Below are 19,666 nucleotides of genomic sequence, written 5' to 3'. Positions count from 1 at the left end.
TGGGTAAATAAAATATGGTTTATCCAGAGAATGAAGTATTAATCAAGAAGTAAAAAAAACAATGAACTACCAATATATATGCTACAACATGGATGAACTTTGAAAAACATTACGGTAAGTGAATAGAATCAATCAGAAAAGACTACTACATATTGTATAATTTCAATTACACGAAATGTCCAGAATAAATAAATATATTGAGACATAATACAGTAGATTATCAGTTGCCTAGGACTGGGGGTGGCAGAAAAATGGGGTCATGACTGCTAATAGGTACAGTATTTCTTTGGGGTAGGTGATAAAATATTCTTAAAATTAGGTTGATGTGATAGTTGTACAACTCTGTTCATATATTATAAACCCTTTAAATGGTGAACTGCATGCAAGTGAATTATATCTCAATAAAACTGCTTACAAAAGAGAGAGAACAGAGACTCAGAGGGTAACAGGGTAGAAAGCATGTCCTGCAATTCCTACAACATGTTCTATTACACCACAGACTTATTACACTTCAGAAAATGCTTTAGATAGTCTGTTATGCGTGTCCCATACTTGAGAGAGCTGGTAGGTCTCAGCATCACATCAATTTGGGATTTCAAATTTTTCTCAAGGAAGCCTACCATGTGCTAGATAAACTCTATTTACAGAAAGAGGTGAAAAAAGTGACATCACCCTTCTTTCTCTAACAGATGCAGCCGAGTGTAGGAAGCGTCTTAGAGACATCTCAGCTGGCATGCTCAAAAGGCTTTTGGTTTGTTTTGGGGGTGGGGGGGGTTGTTTTTCTTAAAAAAATTCTTCCATTTATTTCTTGCTAACATTTGCCTTCTCAGACCTCCCTCACACATTCCCTTGCTAAAACTACCTCCTGGCTGCAAAAACGTCTGGGGAAGCCAAGGAGGCCAAGGGGCCTGGGGACCAGAAGGCAGCCGGCGCCCTCCAGACTGAGGCCAGCAGGGATCTTACCCCGATTCCCTCTGTGTCCCCGAAGCAGAAACTGAGCGCCCAAGACAGAGCTGATGCGCAGGGTCCCTGCTGAGCAGACGTCTGATATATACAGGACCCCCTGCCACCTGATAACCTGTAACACAGAACAATGTGTACAGGGTAAGCGGCACTACAGCCGCTCAGCGCTCCTACCCACAGGAGGAACACCTGTTCTTCACTTGACACTTTCCCTGTGAAGACCCCGCCTCCTTTCAGGGTCTTTCCTCCCAGTCCTGCTCTCCCAAGTTTGAACCAAGGTGGGGCTTCAGAAGGGAAACAAGGCGTCTGCTCTGAGAAGACTGTTAATAAGGTACACATTCACATTTAGGCAAGTGTCCAAGATGTTACCTTTTTCTCAGTTTAATGTCTCTGAGTTCCCAGTCCCTCAAATTCCCCCAAAGTTGAAATATACTTCATATATGCATGCTCTTAGCCACTCAGTCCAGGACATCAGCCTTAAAATGGAGTAGGAGTGGACACAGTATACTGTCCACAGACAGGATAACAGGACACAAAGGCCTCTTCCAGGACTGCCGGGTAGACCCCAATGGTGTGGGCTGCAGGACTCACGTTCCCGACAGCCACGGGGCCCCAGGTCACCCAGAGAGCCTGGGCGTGGCGAGAGGGGTCCAAGCGGATGAGTCAGGGCAGGAAAAAGCAGAACCGCTTCTGAGGTAGGCTGCAATGTTAAGACGTCACTACTAAACAGCAGAAAAACACCACCAACACACACAGACACCCATGCCCGAATCCAGACAACATACTGTCTAAATCTCCTCCTCCCCGCAAAACCAAACAAAAATATCACCCAGGAGCTGGGGGAGGGGTGGGGGGAAATAACTAATTTATTTGCTTTTTGCAACAGTCAGAGCCAGGCGCTGGAAGCTTCTAACTCCTGAGAGAGGCAAGACTGACATGCAAGACTCCGCAGGTAAAGAACCACCTGGAAAGTCATTTGATAAACTGGAAAAGCTTTGTGCTAAGGATGAAGAAAGTGCCTCAAATTTCCAAATGAGTGCTCTGTGCTGTTTTATTTAGAAAGAGAGCCAAACCTTCCCCTCTGAAGGCCAAAGTTACCATAAGATAAGAGGGTGGGGCCCACAACCAGGAGGAGTCCGCCCTCCCCACCCTGAACCCAAGGTTCCCTGGAAGCTGAGCCAATGACAGGTGTGCCTTCTCTTCGCACTCAGGAGGTGCCCTGGGGTTTTGCAGCCACCTGGATTTGCTTAAGGCTGCATTCCCAATAAAGCCGAGACCCCCCCCCAAAATGGGCAGAAGCCCCAGAAGGCCCCCCAGAGTCATCTGCTCCCTGTCCCCAGCAGGCAGCAGCAGGAGCAGAGGAGAAAGGGCGCGTGCTAATAGTCGGCTCCTCCTCGCAGAGACCTGAACTTCACTGCAGCCAAACCACAATACGCAGCTCTTCAGAAATCATTAGGAGAGCGTTCACAACACCAACTGCCTCTCTCACAAAGTAGCAACCGCCCACACTGAGCCGGGAAGCTGACACAGGATAGAGAGAAAGAGGGAGAATGTTTGACAGGAGAGGAGGCTCCAGACAAAGCGACCAAACACCTCTGCGGCAGGAGCATCCCTGGTGGTCCAGTGGGTGAGAGACTTTGCCTTCCATCTCGGGGGGTGCTGGTTTGATCCCTGGTCAGAGAGCTAAGATCCCACATGCCCAACGGCCAGAAAACCAAAACATAAAACAGAAGCAATATTGTAAAAACTCCATAAGGACTTAAAATAGTCCACATCAAAAAATCTTTTTAAAAAAATAGGGGCAGAAGGAGGACCAGAGAGACAGAGCAAACAAGAGATTGACGGCAGGCAGCCTCCAAGGCGGCCCCCAGAAGTCCCACCTCCTGGGAGTCACACCCTTGGGCTCGGGTAACCAAAAGGATATTGGAGAAATAACAGTATGGCTTCTGAGGCTGTCATCAGACACCGCAGCTGCCATACTGGAAGAACGCTCAGGCAACCCCACAGACAGAGCCCCACCGCACAGTAAAAAACTGAGATCTTCCACCCACAACCAGCACCAACGTGCCTGGCATGGCTGAGGAGGCGTCCTCTGGCCCTGGTCAAGCCTTCAGATGACTAGGGTCCCAGCCAATGCCAGGACTGCATTCTCACCAGGAATCCCAAGCCAGAACACCCAGCTGGGCTGCTCCCAAGTTCCAGACCTCTGAAAACAAAGTGAGATAATAAACATCCAGTGGCTTGAGCTACTACCCAGTTTCAGAGTTATTTGCTATGCAGCCTTCAGTTCAGTTCAGTTGCTCAGTCATGTCCGGCTCTTGGTGGCCCCATGAACCGCAGCACGCCAGGCCTTCCTGTCCACCACCAACTCCTGGAGTTTACTCAAACTCATGTCCATTGAGTTGGTGATGCCATCCAACCATCTCATCCTCTGTCGTCCCCTGTTCCACCTGCCCTCAATCTTTTCCAGCATCAGGGTCTTTTCCAATGAGTCAACTCTTCATATCAGGTGGCCAGAATATTGGAGTTTCAGCTTCACCATCAGTCCTTCCAATGAACATTCAGGACTGATCTCCTTTAGGATGGACTGGTTGGACCTCCTTGCAGTCCAAGGGACTCTCAAGCGTCTTCTCCAACACCACAGTTCAAACGCATCAATTCTTTGGTGCTCAGCTTTCTTTATAGTCCAACTCTCACATCCATACATGACCACTGGAAAAACCATAGCCTTGACTAGATGGACTTTGTTGGCAAAGTAATGTCTCTGCTTTTTAATATGCTATCTAGGTTGGTCATAACTTTCCTTCCAAGGAGTAAGCTATGCAGCAATACAGCCTCTTAAGAAGCTCCTCCTCCTACGCCAAAATGGGCGCAAAGTCCCAGGAGGCTGCACACGCCCCCACACACCTGCCTCTCCTCACCCACACACGACTCACGGGTGGAGAGGGAAGCAAAATGAAGGCAAATGTTCCAGGTGCCTTTTTATTTCTCACGGACAAGCAGACACTGAGCACAAAGGAAGCAAATGTTTTTAATCCAACACTACTGCTTACCCAGTGATGCTTTTACTTTTCCCCCTTCTGACTCGATGTCTAAATCGTACTGTAAGCTTCTGATGTTCAAAATTCCTAAAATACATTTTACCCTTCATACATCATATATGCTAAGTTAACATGTGTGAAAGATGTAATCTCTTGATGATTTTTCTTCAAATTACATCATCTTACAAGATACTAAAGAACATGCTTTCCCCCATTACATACTCTGTCCTGGCAACATTTTAAGAACTTTTCATTTCCTCTGATAAGTCATTTCCTAAGTCAGTGAAGACAGAGATTCATACATTCCCTGCAGAGAGAAGCTGGGTGTGTGATCTTCAAAGCTGAATCTACAGGACTTCCCTGGGGGTCCAGTGGCTGAGACTCCACCCTCCCAACGCAGAGCTGGATCTTGGTCAGGGAACTGGATCCCACAGGCCGCAACTAAAGATCCCGCAGTCAAATAAACAACCTTCCTTTTGAAAGTTGAATTTATGACCCCACTGTACTACGAGCAGTATAGGCTCCGATTGTTTCCCAATTTCTAGACTGGAAACCACGGGTGGTCTATTTCAGAGCATCATTGTTATGAAGCCAAATAAGATGCTGAAAAAAAAATGCATTCAATACATATGATAAATGCAGCTGGAACAGAAAGTTGGTGGTCTGTTAGGTTGGAATTCTGCAGGGGGAAAGCTGGAGATCAATAATTTGCTGTCGTTATTTCCAGCAATGACATAGGGAACAGGGACTGGCCAGGACAGTATCCGGATCTGCCAACAGAACTGCCAGATCACATTTTTCCACTTGTGAATTAATAAGATAGTCCATTTGGTTACTATTCTCTTGCCAAGTCTGGCCATCATCAGTCTAGGCTCTGGGGATCTGATTATATTTGTGCAAGCCCATGAAATGAGGTTCATGTACGTGTGAAGGTGAGGGTGAGACCTTGAACTTACAAGCTGCAGTCCCTTCCTGGGCCCAAGGTTAAACCGTTCCTGGACACTTCAGTGACCCCTAGTTATCAAATCCCTACAGAGATGGCTATTTTGGGTGGATAAACCATGGTCTTCCTGTCACTCACCGGAGTTCAGAAGACTGTGACAAAATGGTATATTCTGCGAGGGCTTCCTATGAACAATATTATTACTAGTCACTTGAAAAAGAAACTATGACTGCTCTTTAAATGTGTTAAATGGCATCAGACCACATCCATTCTGTAGGTGGAGCACTGCTGTTGTTGTTTAGTTGCTAAATCGTGTCCGACCCTTTACGACCCCATGGACTACATGTAGCCCACCAGACTCTTCTGTCCATGGGATTCTCCAGGCAAGAATACTGGAGAGGGTTGCCACTTCCTTCTCCTGGGGGTCTTCCTGACCCAGGGACAGAACCCAAGTCTCGTGTTTCCTGCATTGGCAAGCAGGTTCTCTACCACTGTGCTACCTGGGAATTAAGCGATAGCAATGCAATTTAGCAGGGCTGCCCCTTCAGTACACCAGAGAAAACACCTCCACCGTCGGAAGCTCTCAAAGGAAGCTATACTGTTTTATCTGGGGCTCAAGTGAGCCCTAAATTGGGAAATGCAGGTCTGAGGTGAATATAATCATCACGATATTTAAGAAGGTCTTGAATTCCTATTCACATTAAAAGAATAATAACTACTTTGACAGTGACTAAAATAAAATCTTCATTTCCAGCAGGCAGACTCTGCCCCTGCCCCCAAGATTTTTATTTAATACTCTCTGAGTCTCTGCAGGGGGAGCACCACACAGAGGTAGCGGTGCTCCTTACACGGCTCCTTTCTTGTTGCTGTTGTTTAGTCACTAAGTCGTGTCCAGCTCTTTGTGACCCCATGGACTGAAGCCCGCCAAGTCCCTGTGTCCATGGGATTCTCCAGGCAAGAATACTGGAGTGGGTTGCCAGTTCCTTCTCCAGAGGATCTTTTCAACCCAGGGATTGAGCCTGTGTCTCCGTGTTTCCTGCACTGACAGGCAGATTGTTCACTGAGTCACCAAGAATGCCCACATGGCCCCTTTACGTTGTTATAAAATAAAGCAACAAAGCCGCACGGCCGCATCCCATTTACTAACTAGTGGGAATTTCCAAGCAGAGAGCTACAAACATTACACAGGGCTGGGGGTGGGGGATGGAACTATATCATGCTGCCGAGGTTTTTAAGCGCATTTCAGAATAATATGAAATAGAGTAACATAGAAACTTAAACTGTGAAAGAGCCAATACAATAAGAGCATTAACCTGGAATGCTGCTGAAGGAGCCACTGGGGTGGACTGTCAGGTAACATGAAGGGTCCTCATTGGTCGCACTGTGTGTGTTATGTCACTCAGTCGGGTCTGACTCTTTGCAACCCCACGCCAAGCTCCTCTGTTCATGGATTTGTCCAGGTAAGAACACTGGAGTGGGAAGCCATTCCCTTCTCCAGGGGATCTTCCTGACCCAGCAATTGAACCCAGGTCTCCTGTATTGCAGGCAGATTCGTTACCATCTGAGCCACCAGGGAGGCCCGTTAGTCCCATTACCTCTAAGACATTCTAACAAAGCAATCCCTGCAGCAGGAGCCTGGACAGGGCGTCAAACTAAGTCCCTAGGAGAACCACACTCAGATGCGACTGGAACACTTCAATGTTTGCATATTTGCTTATACAAGTAGCCCAAAGCCTTAGGATCAAACATCTAAGACTCAGAGTTTAATAAGATTTCCCTTCTAAGTCTTACATAGGTACAATCTAAACCAATCAACCATACAACTTATACCAAAAATACACCACAGCAACAGTCAAATTACAAATTCTCAAATACCCAAAGTTACATTAGAAACAAAAGTGAAAAGTCTCTGCGTTTGTACTTGTATTAACTGATTGCCAAATTCTCCCCACTCTTCCCTAATTTCCTTTTTTCTCATATCTTTTAGTCAATTGAAAATTGAGTATGAACCAGACTGAAACGTCACTTTGTGAGGGAGACAAATAGCCAGCCCAAACCAGTCTTTCCCTGGAACAGCACCCAGTACCCACAGTTCATTTGCTAATTAATCAGCTACAGCCTTGTAGCTTTTTCAAAACTAAAGTTCAATTATAAAGGTCATTTTATACAGTACTTAAACTTTATCATTTTACCAAAATCATCGCAAGCATGAATCAAGGTCGGCAAACTTCCTGTAAAGAGCCAGATTGTAAATATTTCAGGCATTTGCCTCTGTTCTGAGTATTCAATCTGCTGTCTTACTGCAAAAGCAGCCAGACTACACCTAAATGCACGGCTGCGTTCCAAAATGAAACTTTACTTATGGGCCCTGAAATTTGATCTTCGTATATTTTGCACACAAAATATTGTTTTCCGCCATTTAAAAACGTAGAAACAGTTCTCAGCTCTCCAACAGAACAGTAATAGGCAACAGCAGGCCTATGAGCTATTGTTGGCTGATGCCTTATTTACACTGACCCAAACTATGTCAACAAACAAGTCGGCAGTCCCCACAGGCCTCCGGCAGTAAACACCTATTGACTGACCCTGTTTATCTCTCTCCTGTTCTGGAGGACTATCTTATGTGTTTGGTGTATCTACTCATCTAATCAACACATCAAACAGGGTAACTGTTCCAAGGGCATAGAGAGCTTCAATGTGAATTAAAAGTCCCTCTCTCAAAGAAAGGTAACAATTTGTAAACAAAGGCCTGTGTGTTTGTGTGTGCGGGCTGGGGGAGGCTTCAATTAACAGAGGACAGCAGAGAACAGCCACTGCAGCTTTCACTTTTATAATCTAAAACACAGGACAAAACCACAGTCCATCAGCACTGGAAACAACAACAAAAAACAATGAACTTGGGACTGTACCTCTCAAGTGATGTCTCCTGAGTGATGTCTCCTTACTGATACATCTCCCAGCAAAGAGAAAGAACAGTAACATCAGCAACTTAAACACCCTTTGCAAAGCTTATAGATCATCCTGCCAGAAGACAGAGTCTTACATGATCTACAAGTGCTGTTCCCCTGCATCAAAGACTAACCATCTTATTAGGGGGCTTCCCACGTGGTGCAGTGGTAAAGAATCTGCCAGTCAAGGCAGGAGATGAGGGTCTGATCCCCGGATGGGGAAGATGCCCTGGAGGAGGAAATGGTAACCTGCATCTGTATTATTCTTGCCTGGAGAATCCCAAGGACAGAGGAGCCTGGTGGGCTGCAGTCCACAGGATCGAAAGAATCGGACACAACTGAGCAAAACTGAGAATGCACACCACCTTATCAGGAGTCAAATAATCAACAATTTTTAGAAAGAGAACCTTCCAGGCCGAGAAATTAAGACTTCAACATTTAGACTCCAGGAATTTTTGCCCACTGATATCTTCCCTGGTCAGACCTGTGCTCTGGCTGTATTTTTACACTCACTGTGTACGCATGACAAGGCCATCCACAGAACTCTGGACAAGGACTGGGGTTGGGGGAAGAAGCCCCAGAGGGCAGGATACTGCCAGGCCGATGGGGAATCATCCTGTTATTTAAAGACACTAAATGGCAAGACTTCATCATGTGTACTGCTTGCTTCCCAGTTTGCTCCACCTGCCACTTTCACGGTCCATAATCCTGAGCTACTTCACTGAGCTTTCTTGATCCACGCTCAGCTGCATCTGACTCTTTGTGACCCCATGGACTGTAGCCCCCAGGCTCCTCTGTCCATGGGATTTCCCAGGCTAGAATACTCCAGTGACTTGCCATTTCCTCCTCCAGGGGATCCTCCCGACCCAGAGACCGAACCCACATCTCCCACGTCTCCTGCGTTGCAGGCGGATTCTTTACCGCTGAGCCATCTGGAAAGCCCTTTCTTGGTCCGTGACTCTCTAAAAAGAAAAATTCTAAAGAGACCGAGAAAAGAGAGTCTGAGCCATAAGTGACCAAAACTTGTAAAAATGAGTCAGTGGTACAGGAAGGACCAAACAATTGGGTCTGTGTGGTTCTGGGGGCCTGGGCCATACTGGCCTCCATTCAATTAGCGAAGAATCTGTCAGGATGAATCAGACCACCAGCTGACAGGATGGTGAGGAAGCAGGCGGCCCAGGCTGAGCAATTCAAAGAGGCTTTCAAACTGTCTTGTGAGCTTTATTTAAATTTGAGGGGAAGGCCACAGAAAAGCTCTCTCAGGGTTTCAAATCTCCCTTCAGATCTGCCAATCTTGAGAGAAGAAAGGGGAAGCTATGAAGCAGCATCTTCTGTCATGGAGACTGCTACCCAGCCAAGTGGCACACACAAGTCCTCCAACACGCAAAGCTGCCTGTTCCCATGCGGTCTCTGCCTGAACTCATGGTAAAAAAGCGACCCAGGGCCAGCTAAGTGAATTTTCAGCAGGGCAGCACAATATGGAGCTCACCATTTATTGATTTATTAAAAAAATTTTTTTAGCCACACCACGTGGCGTGTAGGATCTTAGTTCCCTGACCAGGGATCAAACCTGTGTCTCCCTGCATTGGAAGCGTGGAGTCTTAACCACTGGACTGCCAGGGAAGTCCCTGGAGCTCACCACTGAAAGCAAAACCAAATCACAAAAAGCTGGTTTCATTTCCCCACTAAGTCCAGCTCCATCACGAAATCCAGCACAGACTTCCTGTGAGCTCCCCGGGCGACCTATGAGGAAGTTGCTAAGCAAGGAAATATAATAACCTTTGGGAGAATAAATGCACGACCTGATCAAAAATTAGGTAACATGGTAACTGAAAGCTGGCTCTATTTAGTCACTGCAGGTGACAATGCCACTCACCGGAATAGAGGAAACACAGGAAAAGGACATCCATCCCAGAGTCCCTTTTCCAGACAGCAGCCAGCTATCCTTTGAAAAAGGAAGTGACAGCACTGTCCCTCTGTTCAAAGCCCTGCTGTGGGTTGGACTATATTCCCTCCAAAAGATAAGCTCAAGTCCTAACTCCCCACACCTGGGAATGTGGTTTTATCTGGACAGTTGAGCCCTGAACAATGTGGGGGTGAGGGGTGTCTATCCCCAACCACTTAGCACAGGTGAAAACCCTCCATATCCACATTTCTCTATCCTTGGATTCAACCAATCGTGGACCGTGTAGTACTCTAGGACAGTGGTCCCCAACTTTTTTGGCACCAAGGACCCATTTCACAGAAGATAATTTTTCCATGGATGGGGGTAGGGGATGGGGAATGGTTTCAGGATAACCCAGTTGCATTACATTTACTGTGTACTTTATTTCTATTATTATTACATTAGATCCACCTCAGAAAATCAGGTATTAGATCCTGGAGGTTGGGGACCCCTGCTCTAGAACATACTTAGTGAAAAAAAATCTGTGTCAAGTGGACTCCCACAGTTCAAACCCATGTCGCTCAAGGCTCAACTGTAGTATCTCTGTAGATGTAACTAAGTTAAGAAGAGGTCGACTTGGATTGGAGTGCTCACTAAATCCAATGACTGGTGTCCTCTCAGAAAGCCACATGAAGAGACAGAGATACACAGGGAGAAGCTGACCAGGTAAGATGGGAGCTTTGCTGCCACGGGCCAAGGAACACCAGGAATCACTGGCAACCACCAGAAACTAGAAGAAACTAGGGAAGAAGCTAAGGAAGAATTCACCCCTAGAACCTTTGGAAAGGGCCAGGCCCTGACAACACCTTGATTTCAGACTTCTAGCCTTCAGAACAGAAAGGGAACCAATTTCCACTGTTTTAAGCTGTCTGGTATGAGGCACTTTTTAAAGGCAGTCCTTCCGATCTCACTCAGAAGGAAAATGAATGCCTTGTGACAACAAGACCCAGACCGTCCCCTACCTGGCTGACTCCGGCTCCCTGCCTAGTCACTGCTGCAGCCACCCGGGCCTCTTCCCTGACTTCCAACATGCTGCCCCCCTGGGCACTTCCCTCCCCACCCCTCCGCCTCAGGCTGGTGCTGTCACAGACCTTCCCAGGCGCCATGCTCTCTGCTAGAAGAGTTTTCCTCAGGAAACTGCACATATGCCCCGTCAATTCTCCTGCAGGACTCTGTTCAAGTCCGCTGATCAGTCAGGTTCCCCACCCCATCAGTCTTCAGCACCTCCTACCAACCCTCCCCCAGCTCTGTTCCCCCTGCCCCAGCTTCATTTTTCTCTGTCGTACTTAGGACCAAGCTGACAGGTGTGTGCGTGCGTACTAAGTCACTTCAATGGTGTCTGACTCTTTGTGAACCCAGGACTATAGCCCGCCAGATTCCTCTGTCCATTGGATTCTCCAGGCAAGAATACTGGAGTGGGCTGCCAGGCCCTCCTCCAGGGGATCTTTCCAACCCAGGGATCAAACCTGCGTCTCCTGCACTGCAGAAGGGTTCTTTACCGCTGAGCCACCAGGGACACCCAGCTGACAGGTAGGTACATTCTGCTTGCCCTCTGAAAGGCCTGTTACCCTCCATGATGCTGGCCTGCAGAGATGACTATTTTCACTGCTGAATCACAGCCACTCTAAACAGCTAACTGCCTGCCATCAGGCCAGGTGAGATTTTACTTCGAACTGGCTGAGGGACAAAAACGGTTTCCGCTAATTGAGAGGAAGAGCAGCAGCCTCTGCAGATAAAACGCAGGCTCAAGGTTGGGCTCTGAGCGCAGAAGGGCATCTCCATGCCAGGCTTTCTTGGGTGTGCTGGCGCTCACCACCATCCCTGGTGGAAGCAGGGGCGGTGAAGAACTTTGACACTGCCTCTTAAGATTCCTGCTTGTCTAAAAAAATTCAGCCCCTACCTATAATTCTTGTCTCCAGCCACACCCTGAAGAAAATGCACAGGCCTGAGAAATGTGTGAAGCCAAATCTAAACACACCTCCATCCCGACATCACCACCCACATTTTTGTTTTTCAGGGCCCAGCAGGAATGTTCTGATAATGATAATTTCTTACTGCAAAATGTACAACCTACTTAGAGAAGAAAGCTTCTGGCTTCCACACTCGGAAAAATACAAACAAACAAACCATTTCAAATATGCCACGAGCTTTCAAACAGCTCCTGCTCAGTAAGGAGACAACCCCCTACCTTTTAAAATGGCCCTGAATTAACACTTTCCCTTCCCTTATTTACATTTTCAAAACTTTAAACAACAGCAGCAAAAAAAAGGCAGAACAAGGGAAGTCTTTCCTTACCTTGGGTCTTGGCCCAGGAGCCTGCCAGTCCGAGGTTTGACTCACAGGATTCCTTGAGAGGGGATCGGATGGGCGTTTCAGTTTCAGGGGTCTCAAAATTACCTTCAGAATCCGAGCTGCCAAGGGGGAAAAATGAGGAATTACCACTTTCAACGGTATTTCCAACACCCCTTTACAGGCTACATCTCCACAAGGTCCAGTATTTCTTGCTAACTTTGCACCCCGCGCGGGGGTCCTCAGTGTGGACTGGCCCGGGGTGGGGGGTGGGGGGAGGGTGCAGTGCTGTAGCAGCGCCCTCCTCGGGCTTCCGTCTCCCTGAAATCTCCTCCATCCTCCGGGGCCTTTCTCCAGCAACGTTTATTTCTGAGGTCATCCTTCCCTCTGACAGCCCCCCAAAAGCCCCTTCAACAGACTCCTTTTCTCACAAGAGCCCTTTGCCAGAGGCTTAAAAATTCAGATCGCCCCTCAGCCTAAAATCACGAAGCCGGTTTTCTCCACGATGCCCTTTTTCTGGAGTTAGGCCTCTCTCTACCTGTGTGCAAGGCACCCGGCCAAAGGCCGAGGACGCTGTCACCTGCCTCCCGCAATCACACGGGTTGACAGCTTAGGAGAGACGACCATTTCTCCTCCAGCGGCCAGGGGGCCCGGCATCTCGCGACCTTCTTCACCAAGGCTGCATTTTCGTTCGGGGACACAGGGGAGTCCCAGGAGGGCCTTGGAGCGACTTCTTCCCCGTAGGGATGGCCCCAGGTGCCAGCGGGTGTGATCCAGGACTGTGTCTGTGTGTGTCTCCAGAGGGTGTGATCCACGACTGTGTGTGTGTCCTGCGGGTGTGATCCACGACAGTGCGTGTGTTTGTGCAGGGGCGGGGGCTGGGGGCTCGAAGCTTAGAGAAAGGGACCGAGGCACACGGGGATGCGGAGAGATTGCAGATTCTGGTTTAGGTTCAGAAAGCTCACACTGAAACGAGGGGAGGGAAACACCCGGCGGGAGGGCACAACGTCCTGAACTTTCGACTGCACAGCGGGGACCTGGTTACGGGCAGGGACGGCAGCACTGCCAAGAACACGGTTAACGCGGGTGGCGACCGCACACACACACAGACACGCACACGCGCGCGCACACATAATGAGCCGCGGATGGATGGATGGATGGCAGCGCGTCCGCATCTCGGCAGCAACGCGTGTACTTGCCTGAAACTCAAGGATTTGGTCTCGGCTTGCGAGTCCTCGTCCTCGGGGTCGCCCTCGGGCCCGGCGGCCTCGTCCTCTCCGGCGCCCCCGCCGCGCACCGCGGACCACGTCCATCTCGCCCACTGCACGGGCGACAGGATCTGCCAGGGGCTGAACGCCATGCGCGCGGCTCCTGGGAGGAGGGGAGCGGGGACCGGAGAGCGCTTTTTCCTCCCTTTCAAGATGGAGGGACCCGGTGACAGGGGCCCGGACGCGCTTCCAGCGGAGGCGCGGATGTGGTTTCCCGGGCGCCGTCGGGGGCGCGGGCGCAGCGCTTCCTCTCAGCCAGCCAGCCGGCCGGTTGCGCGCCGCTCCCTCCTCGTCCTCCTTCCCGAACGCGCGGCCGCGGCGCCGAAGCCCCTCCTGGGGCCTCCTCGGGGCGGGGTGAGCGGAGCCCGGGTCGGCGGCTCGGCCTCGGCGGCCCGGCGGCCCGGCGTCTGCGTTCCGAGGGGCTCCCGGCTCCCGCCTCCTGGCCGGCCGGCCGCGCCTCAGCTGCCGCGGAGCCGCGCCCCGGGAGCCGCCCCCCTCGGGCCGTACCACCTGCGCGCGCCGCGAGGGGCGCCGACGGAGGCGGGGCTTCGGAAGCGCGCGGCTCAGCGGCCGGGCCCCCCCTGCCTTCGCGCCGCGGTGGTCGCGCCCGCGCTGCGGGGGAAGGGGCTTGGCGGCTGCTACTCTGGAGGCGGCGACTGGCCGAGGACCTGGGCGCCGTCAACGGTTCTGCCGGCTTCCCGTTTTTCCGAGTCGGCGCACGCTTGGGTGTCCCTCCTTCCCTGTTTATTTTTTCATCTTGCTACTGCGACTTAATGGCGTTGGTGATACAGGCTCGCAGAGTTCAGCCTCTTATTGTAAAAAAAAAAAACCACAGAAAACCAACTTTTGAGGCCGCTGTTAACGGCGTTTTCCCCTTTCTGACAGAACGGCGTGGAAAATGTCAGCCTTTTCACCCTCACCCGTCAGATCCCTCAGTGGTGGTACAAGAGTAGCCAAGGGCTGGAATTTTTAGATGCTTTTTTCGCTCCCCAGTCCGCACTGGTGGACGCGCCGTGGCCAGGTCTTGAGTAAAGGGTGCTAAATGACACTGAAATTATAGCCTGATCCGTCTCCCATTCTCTGTCTCTCTCTCTCTTTTTTTTTTTTTTTTTTTGAGGCTTTCTTTTCATAACTTCGGTTTCTGACTCTTGTTTGCTGCTTCGAAAGTCGGTCAACAGGCCTGGTGATTTCAGCCTTCAAAGGGAAAAAAAAAACCCAACTCTGTTTGAAGGGAGAGGGAAGTAAGTAGCAGAGCTGTCCTCGGATTTTCTTCATTTTCATTCCAGGAATTCAGCTTAGGGACGGCGGAATCAATTGCCTCAATCGACTGGGCTTCACGATCTCCGTGCCTGGATAAAGGCGTTTCTTATCCTACTCTTAATTTTCAGAGTTGCAGGTTCCCACAGAAAGAGCAGCTCCAGAATTAAGAACAAAGGCTGACACTGCCAGATAGACGTCTTCCCCTGAAAGTGGTTGGCATAGCATACTGTTGATGAATCATGACTGCCTTACACATTTTGATAACAAGAACAAAAGCAAAAATGATGCAAGATAAGGCCTGGCGGGTGGGTCTTAACCATAACAGAAGGGCAGGTGTTTGCCTGAAGTCTAGACAGGAGGGCTGGGGTGTCTGGATACTTTACAATTCATCCAGCTCCCAGAGATAAACACAACAGTTTTGATCGTTCTGGAGACTACAAAATAAGCAAGAGTTGTTTTTTTAGGTCTACGTGAAATATGCCACAACACTCTCCCACTGTTTGTATTTTTAGGTTTATGGCTCACCACACAACCCTTCAGATTATAAGGTTCCCCAGGTTCCTGGATCTGACACAAGTGTTTTGTTGCTTGGAAATGATATTGTCCATATACATCAGTGGGCTTCCCTGGTAAAGAATCTGCCTCCAATGCAAGAGACATAGGAGACGTGAGTTCGATCCCTGGGTCAGGAAGATCCCCTGGCAGAGGAAATGGCAACCCACTCCCAGTATTCTTGCCTGTAAAATCCCATGGACAGAGGAGCCTAGGGGGCTACAGTCTAGAGAGTCAAAAAGAGTCGGACAGAACTGAGCAACTAAACGCACACACACACACACACATCAGTAATTGTCATATGCTAGGTCCTGTTCATTTTACTCCTGAATGTTCTCAAATCCTTTCATTTCTCTGCAATTCCATTATGATTCCTGCAATCCCCATTTTTCATAGATCCTCTGTAAATGTCTCCCAACCGGTTCTACCTCGGAGAGTTTTTCCAGCCCAGGTCACCTTTGCCTGGCTGATCTGTGACTCCTACTCTAGCCTTGCTGTTCCTCTGCTCCAGCCCTTTAAAGTTGTAGCCATAATCCCTACAGAATTGGTTCTTAACCTTTCCCATGTCCAAGAATCATCTGTGACCCTTCTTTAAAAATCCAAATCCAGGGGAGGTCCTCAGTGGTCCACCAGCTATGACTCCAAGCTCTAGGTGCAGGGGGGCTGAGGTTCGATCCCTGCTCATGGAACTAGATCCCACATGCCTCGACTGAGACCCAGTGCAGATAAATAAACATTAAAAAAAAAAAAAAAAAAAGACAAGCACTTAGACTGGGAAAAAAAAATTTTTTTTTAATCCAAATCCAAATTGCCCCAGCAGGTTCTAGAAATTTGTATTGTGACTAATTGTCCCAGGGAATTTATTCCACAGGATAAATTTAGGAATGATGACTAGCTTGAGTTGACTAAATGTTGCTTCTGGAACAATTTCCCTTTTGCCTGCACACTCTTCCCCCTACCCCCCACCCTGACCTCAAGCCCTCAGACCTTGAAGGTCCAAAGATACCAGCGCAGGTGTCTCCTCTGGGAATTCTCCCTGCTTTCTACCATCTCTATACCCTGAACATTCACAGTGACTCTCAGTGTGGCTCAGTGCTAAAGCATCTCCCTGCTATTGCAGGAGACATGGGTTCAATTCCTGGGTTGGGAAGATCCCCCAGAGGAGGGCATGGTAATCCACTCCAGTATTCTTGCCTAGAGAATCCCACAGACAGAGAAGCCTGGTGGGCTACAGTCCATGGGGTTGCAGAAGAGTCAGGCACTACTGAGCGACTAAACAACTATTAATAGTTATCACCAGAACAATAGGCATACATCAGGATGTCCCAGGACATAAGGTCACCCTACACACTATACATAATATGTTTGTTTACATGTCTTTCCCACGTCTGAACCATAAGCTTCTAAACAGTAGGGGCCACATCGTAGTTATGACTTATTTTCCTTTGCCCAGAGATCATTACTGGACTATACTGTCAGTAGGGTGTTGAATTAATGTGCAGAAAAGGAATATTCCAGTTTACAAACAGACCTAAGTTTGGCTAGCGTGCCAGAAATTCCTAAAGCCTGACTCTTCCTGGCAAAATCAAGATTTTGAACCAGCCTACAACGGAAACCAGAGAAGTGATGGCCCCAGCAAGACAAACGCTTATACAGAAATTTCTTGAAATTGGAGAAACAAAAGCCCAGGTTTCTGAAAATCTCTGCAGATTCCTGGACTTAATGGGAACAGCAATAAAGTAAGTATTCAATAGCTTGAATTAATTTTATTGTCTAGAAGAACAAATAATGAGGCTGATACATCAATTTTCCTATAACTCTGGAAAGAACGGGCAGTGTTTGACCAAGAAGGTAAATCAAATCACTTTGCTGCTGCCCTTAGCTTCAAGGACTAGAATGTCTACAAATGGAATGTCTTTGTTTTGGAAATGACCGGAAGCACAGGAAGGGCCCATCTGTTCTCTTCCTTCCTCTGCTTCTTGCCCTTCACAGAAGCTCTGGGTCAATACTCCACGAAAATCTTTTTTATTTTATTTTTTAATTTTTTTTCCACGAAAATCTAAAATGAAACTCCTTGAAACATCCACAGTGGTGGCCGGGGCAGACACACACACCTTACCACTAATGAATTCCCCAGAGGAATCTGCGAAATGGGTCTCTTTGGTAAAAAATAGAATAATATAGTAAGCCAACTCCACACAGGCAAACAACTAGTCATTTGTATGGCACAGCTACTGTGAGAATGTCGGGGTTGGAGGGGGTTGTGGCAGGAGGGGAGGGCAGGGGTAGGGCAGGGCCTGACCAGGAACAATTCCTAAACCTAATTAAGGTGGCGGTGGTGGTTTAGTTGCTCAGGCAGGTTGCCCACCAGGCTCCTCTGTCCATGGGATTCTCGGCAAGAATACTGGAGTGGGTTGCCATGCCCTCCTCCAGGGGATCTTCCTGACCCAGGGATCGAACCCAGGTCTCTTGCATTGCAGGTGATTCTTTACTGACTAAATCACCAGGGAAGCCCATTAAGCACTAGATCTTAACTCATACTGAACTTGATCATGCAGTGGGGCGAGCAAACACAATGCCCTTCCTGGATAATGTGTTGGACATGACTTAGCAACTAAACAATAAAGACCAATCTTTCACTTGAGAAGTATCGGAGCTGCAAGCAATCCACGCACAATGGGAACCCTTTTACAACAGAAGGAAGGAAAAACAGCTACTGTGAACAAAACCTTTTCCGACGGCCAGTGAAACGAGAAGGCCGTGTGTATGAGACGATGTTCCCAGAGAGGACGAGGGTGGTTCCAGTGTGGCAACGGGGAAATCACAGAGTTGAGGTCACCACCGAGAAAAAGCTCAGGCAGGCAGGCAGGCAAACGCATCAACTTATCTGTATTTCCTAACAATTTACAAATTCGGTGAGCAAAAGATACACCTAACTTCAATTAAGATGAAATGCCAAATTGAGGGATTCCCAGGTGGCGCTATGGAGAAGGCAATGGCACCCCACTCCAGTACTCTTGCCTGGGAAATCCCATGGACGGAGAAGCCTGGTGGGCTACAGTCCATGGAGTCGCTAAGAGTTGGACACGACTGAGCAACTTCCCTTTCCCTTCTCACTTTCACACATTGGAGAAGGAAATGGCAACCCACTCCAGTGTTCTTGCCTGGAGAATCCCACGGACGGGGAGCCCGGTGGGCTACCATCTATGGGGTCACACAGTGTTGGACACGACTGAAGTGACTTAGCAGCAGCAGCAGCTGGCGCTAGAGGTAAAGAACCTGCCTGCTGATGCAGGAGATGCAGGAGACACCAGTTCGATCCCTGGGTCGGGAAGATCCCCTGGAAGAGGGCATGGCACCCCACTCCAACCCACTCCAGTATTCTTGCTTGGAGAATTCCATGGACAGAGGAGCCTGGCAGGCTACAGTCCATGGGGTCACACAGAGTTGGACACGACTGAGCACACGCATGCCAGATTGATGAATGTCATCAAACCGGAGGAGTGGCTCTAAAGGGCTGAGAAAAGGCACCGGCCCATATGACTTGAAACAGCTGATGGCAACTAAGTTTGGATGACTCAGTAGAACCTTGACAGACCATCTCCCCTCCCAGTCCTGCTTTTGAGAGTCACCTTGTTCACAGAACACATGACACAGTGGGGCGTTCCTGGTGCGTGCTCACTCCATCAGCCCCGCCACCGGATGGTCTCGTCTCACCCCACTCACTGAGCTAAACCCCCTCAACCCTTCAGTTTTGTCTTGCACATAGGAGAGCAGAAGGTCTCTAAGATGCAATGATAACAGTACCTTACATAATCAAGTTTCCTCCGATCCCTACAACACTCTCCGGGAGTGGGGCCGGTTTTCTCATCCTCAGTTTGCTGATGAGGTAACTGAAGCAGAAAAGGCAGTCACTGGCCTAAAACCGTGACACGGGGCTGACTCTGGAGCCTGGTCTCGTACCTTTCAGTACTCTTCTTGAAGAACGCAGAAAGCACTCGCAGCCACTTGGCGGCCTGAGATTCCGTCAGTGGGACACGCTACTGAGTTTCTTGCTGCTGCTGCAGTGGTGGCTTCCTGCTTACCTGGCCAGGGCTCCGAAGTCCTAACTAGGAGTACCTCACTCCACCCACGAAGAAATGCCACTGCCAACAATGGCATCTGAGGTATTCAGGTTAAGTTCAAAATTACAGTCTTAAACCTTGCAAGATCCAATGTTATCCTTTACCTGCAGGCTACAGAATCTCAAACTTCCCTCCAACATGTCCAAACCAGGGGACTTATATTAATACTATGCGTTTATACCAAAAATTACATCCTAAAGAGAACCCTCTTCCTCATTTTTTTAAAAAACAGAAAACCTGGATTTATGCCCATGGCTAAGAGGCTTGAAGAGCTCCAGAAAGATGAAAAGGGATCCAGATTGCATCCATTAAAGACTTGGCCAAGCATCCCAC

General features: G+C 48.8%; 1 protein-coding gene across 7 annotated transcripts in view; it reads right to left on the bottom strand.

Moving 5' to 3' along the window:
• TACC1 (transforming acidic coiled-coil containing protein 1) overlaps positions 1–19,666 on the bottom strand; it is a 94,158-nt gene that overhangs the window by 46,806 nt on the left and 27,686 nt on the right. For 2 of the 7 annotated variants that reach the window (XM_061134598.1, XM_061134600.1), the window contains exons 1-2: positions 13,329–13,768; positions 12,136–12,251 (exon numbers count right to left, since the gene is read on the bottom strand). The exons of 1 other annotated variant lie outside the window; for it this stretch is intronic. In XM_061134598.1, the coding sequence (XP_060990581.1) occupies positions 12,136–12,251; positions 13,329–13,489 (277 nt within the window). In that variant the 5' untranslated portion in view covers positions 13,490–13,768. Of the gene's footprint in view, positions 1–12,135; positions 12,252–13,328; positions 13,769–19,666 lie in introns of those variants that run through there. 4 more of the 7 variants (XM_061134599.1, XM_061134601.1, XM_061134603.1 and 1 more) reach the window with 3 other exon arrangements.

The sequence above is a fragment of the Dama dama genome, chromosome 32, assembly GCF_033118175.1.
Source record: "Dama dama isolate Ldn47 chromosome 32, ASM3311817v1, whole genome shotgun sequence".
Classification (NCBI taxonomy): Eukaryota; Metazoa; Chordata; class Mammalia; order Artiodactyla; family Cervidae; genus Dama; species Dama dama.
The sequence above is the reverse complement of the archived record's forward strand: the minus strand, read 5'-3'. Positions and strand labels throughout refer to the sequence as shown.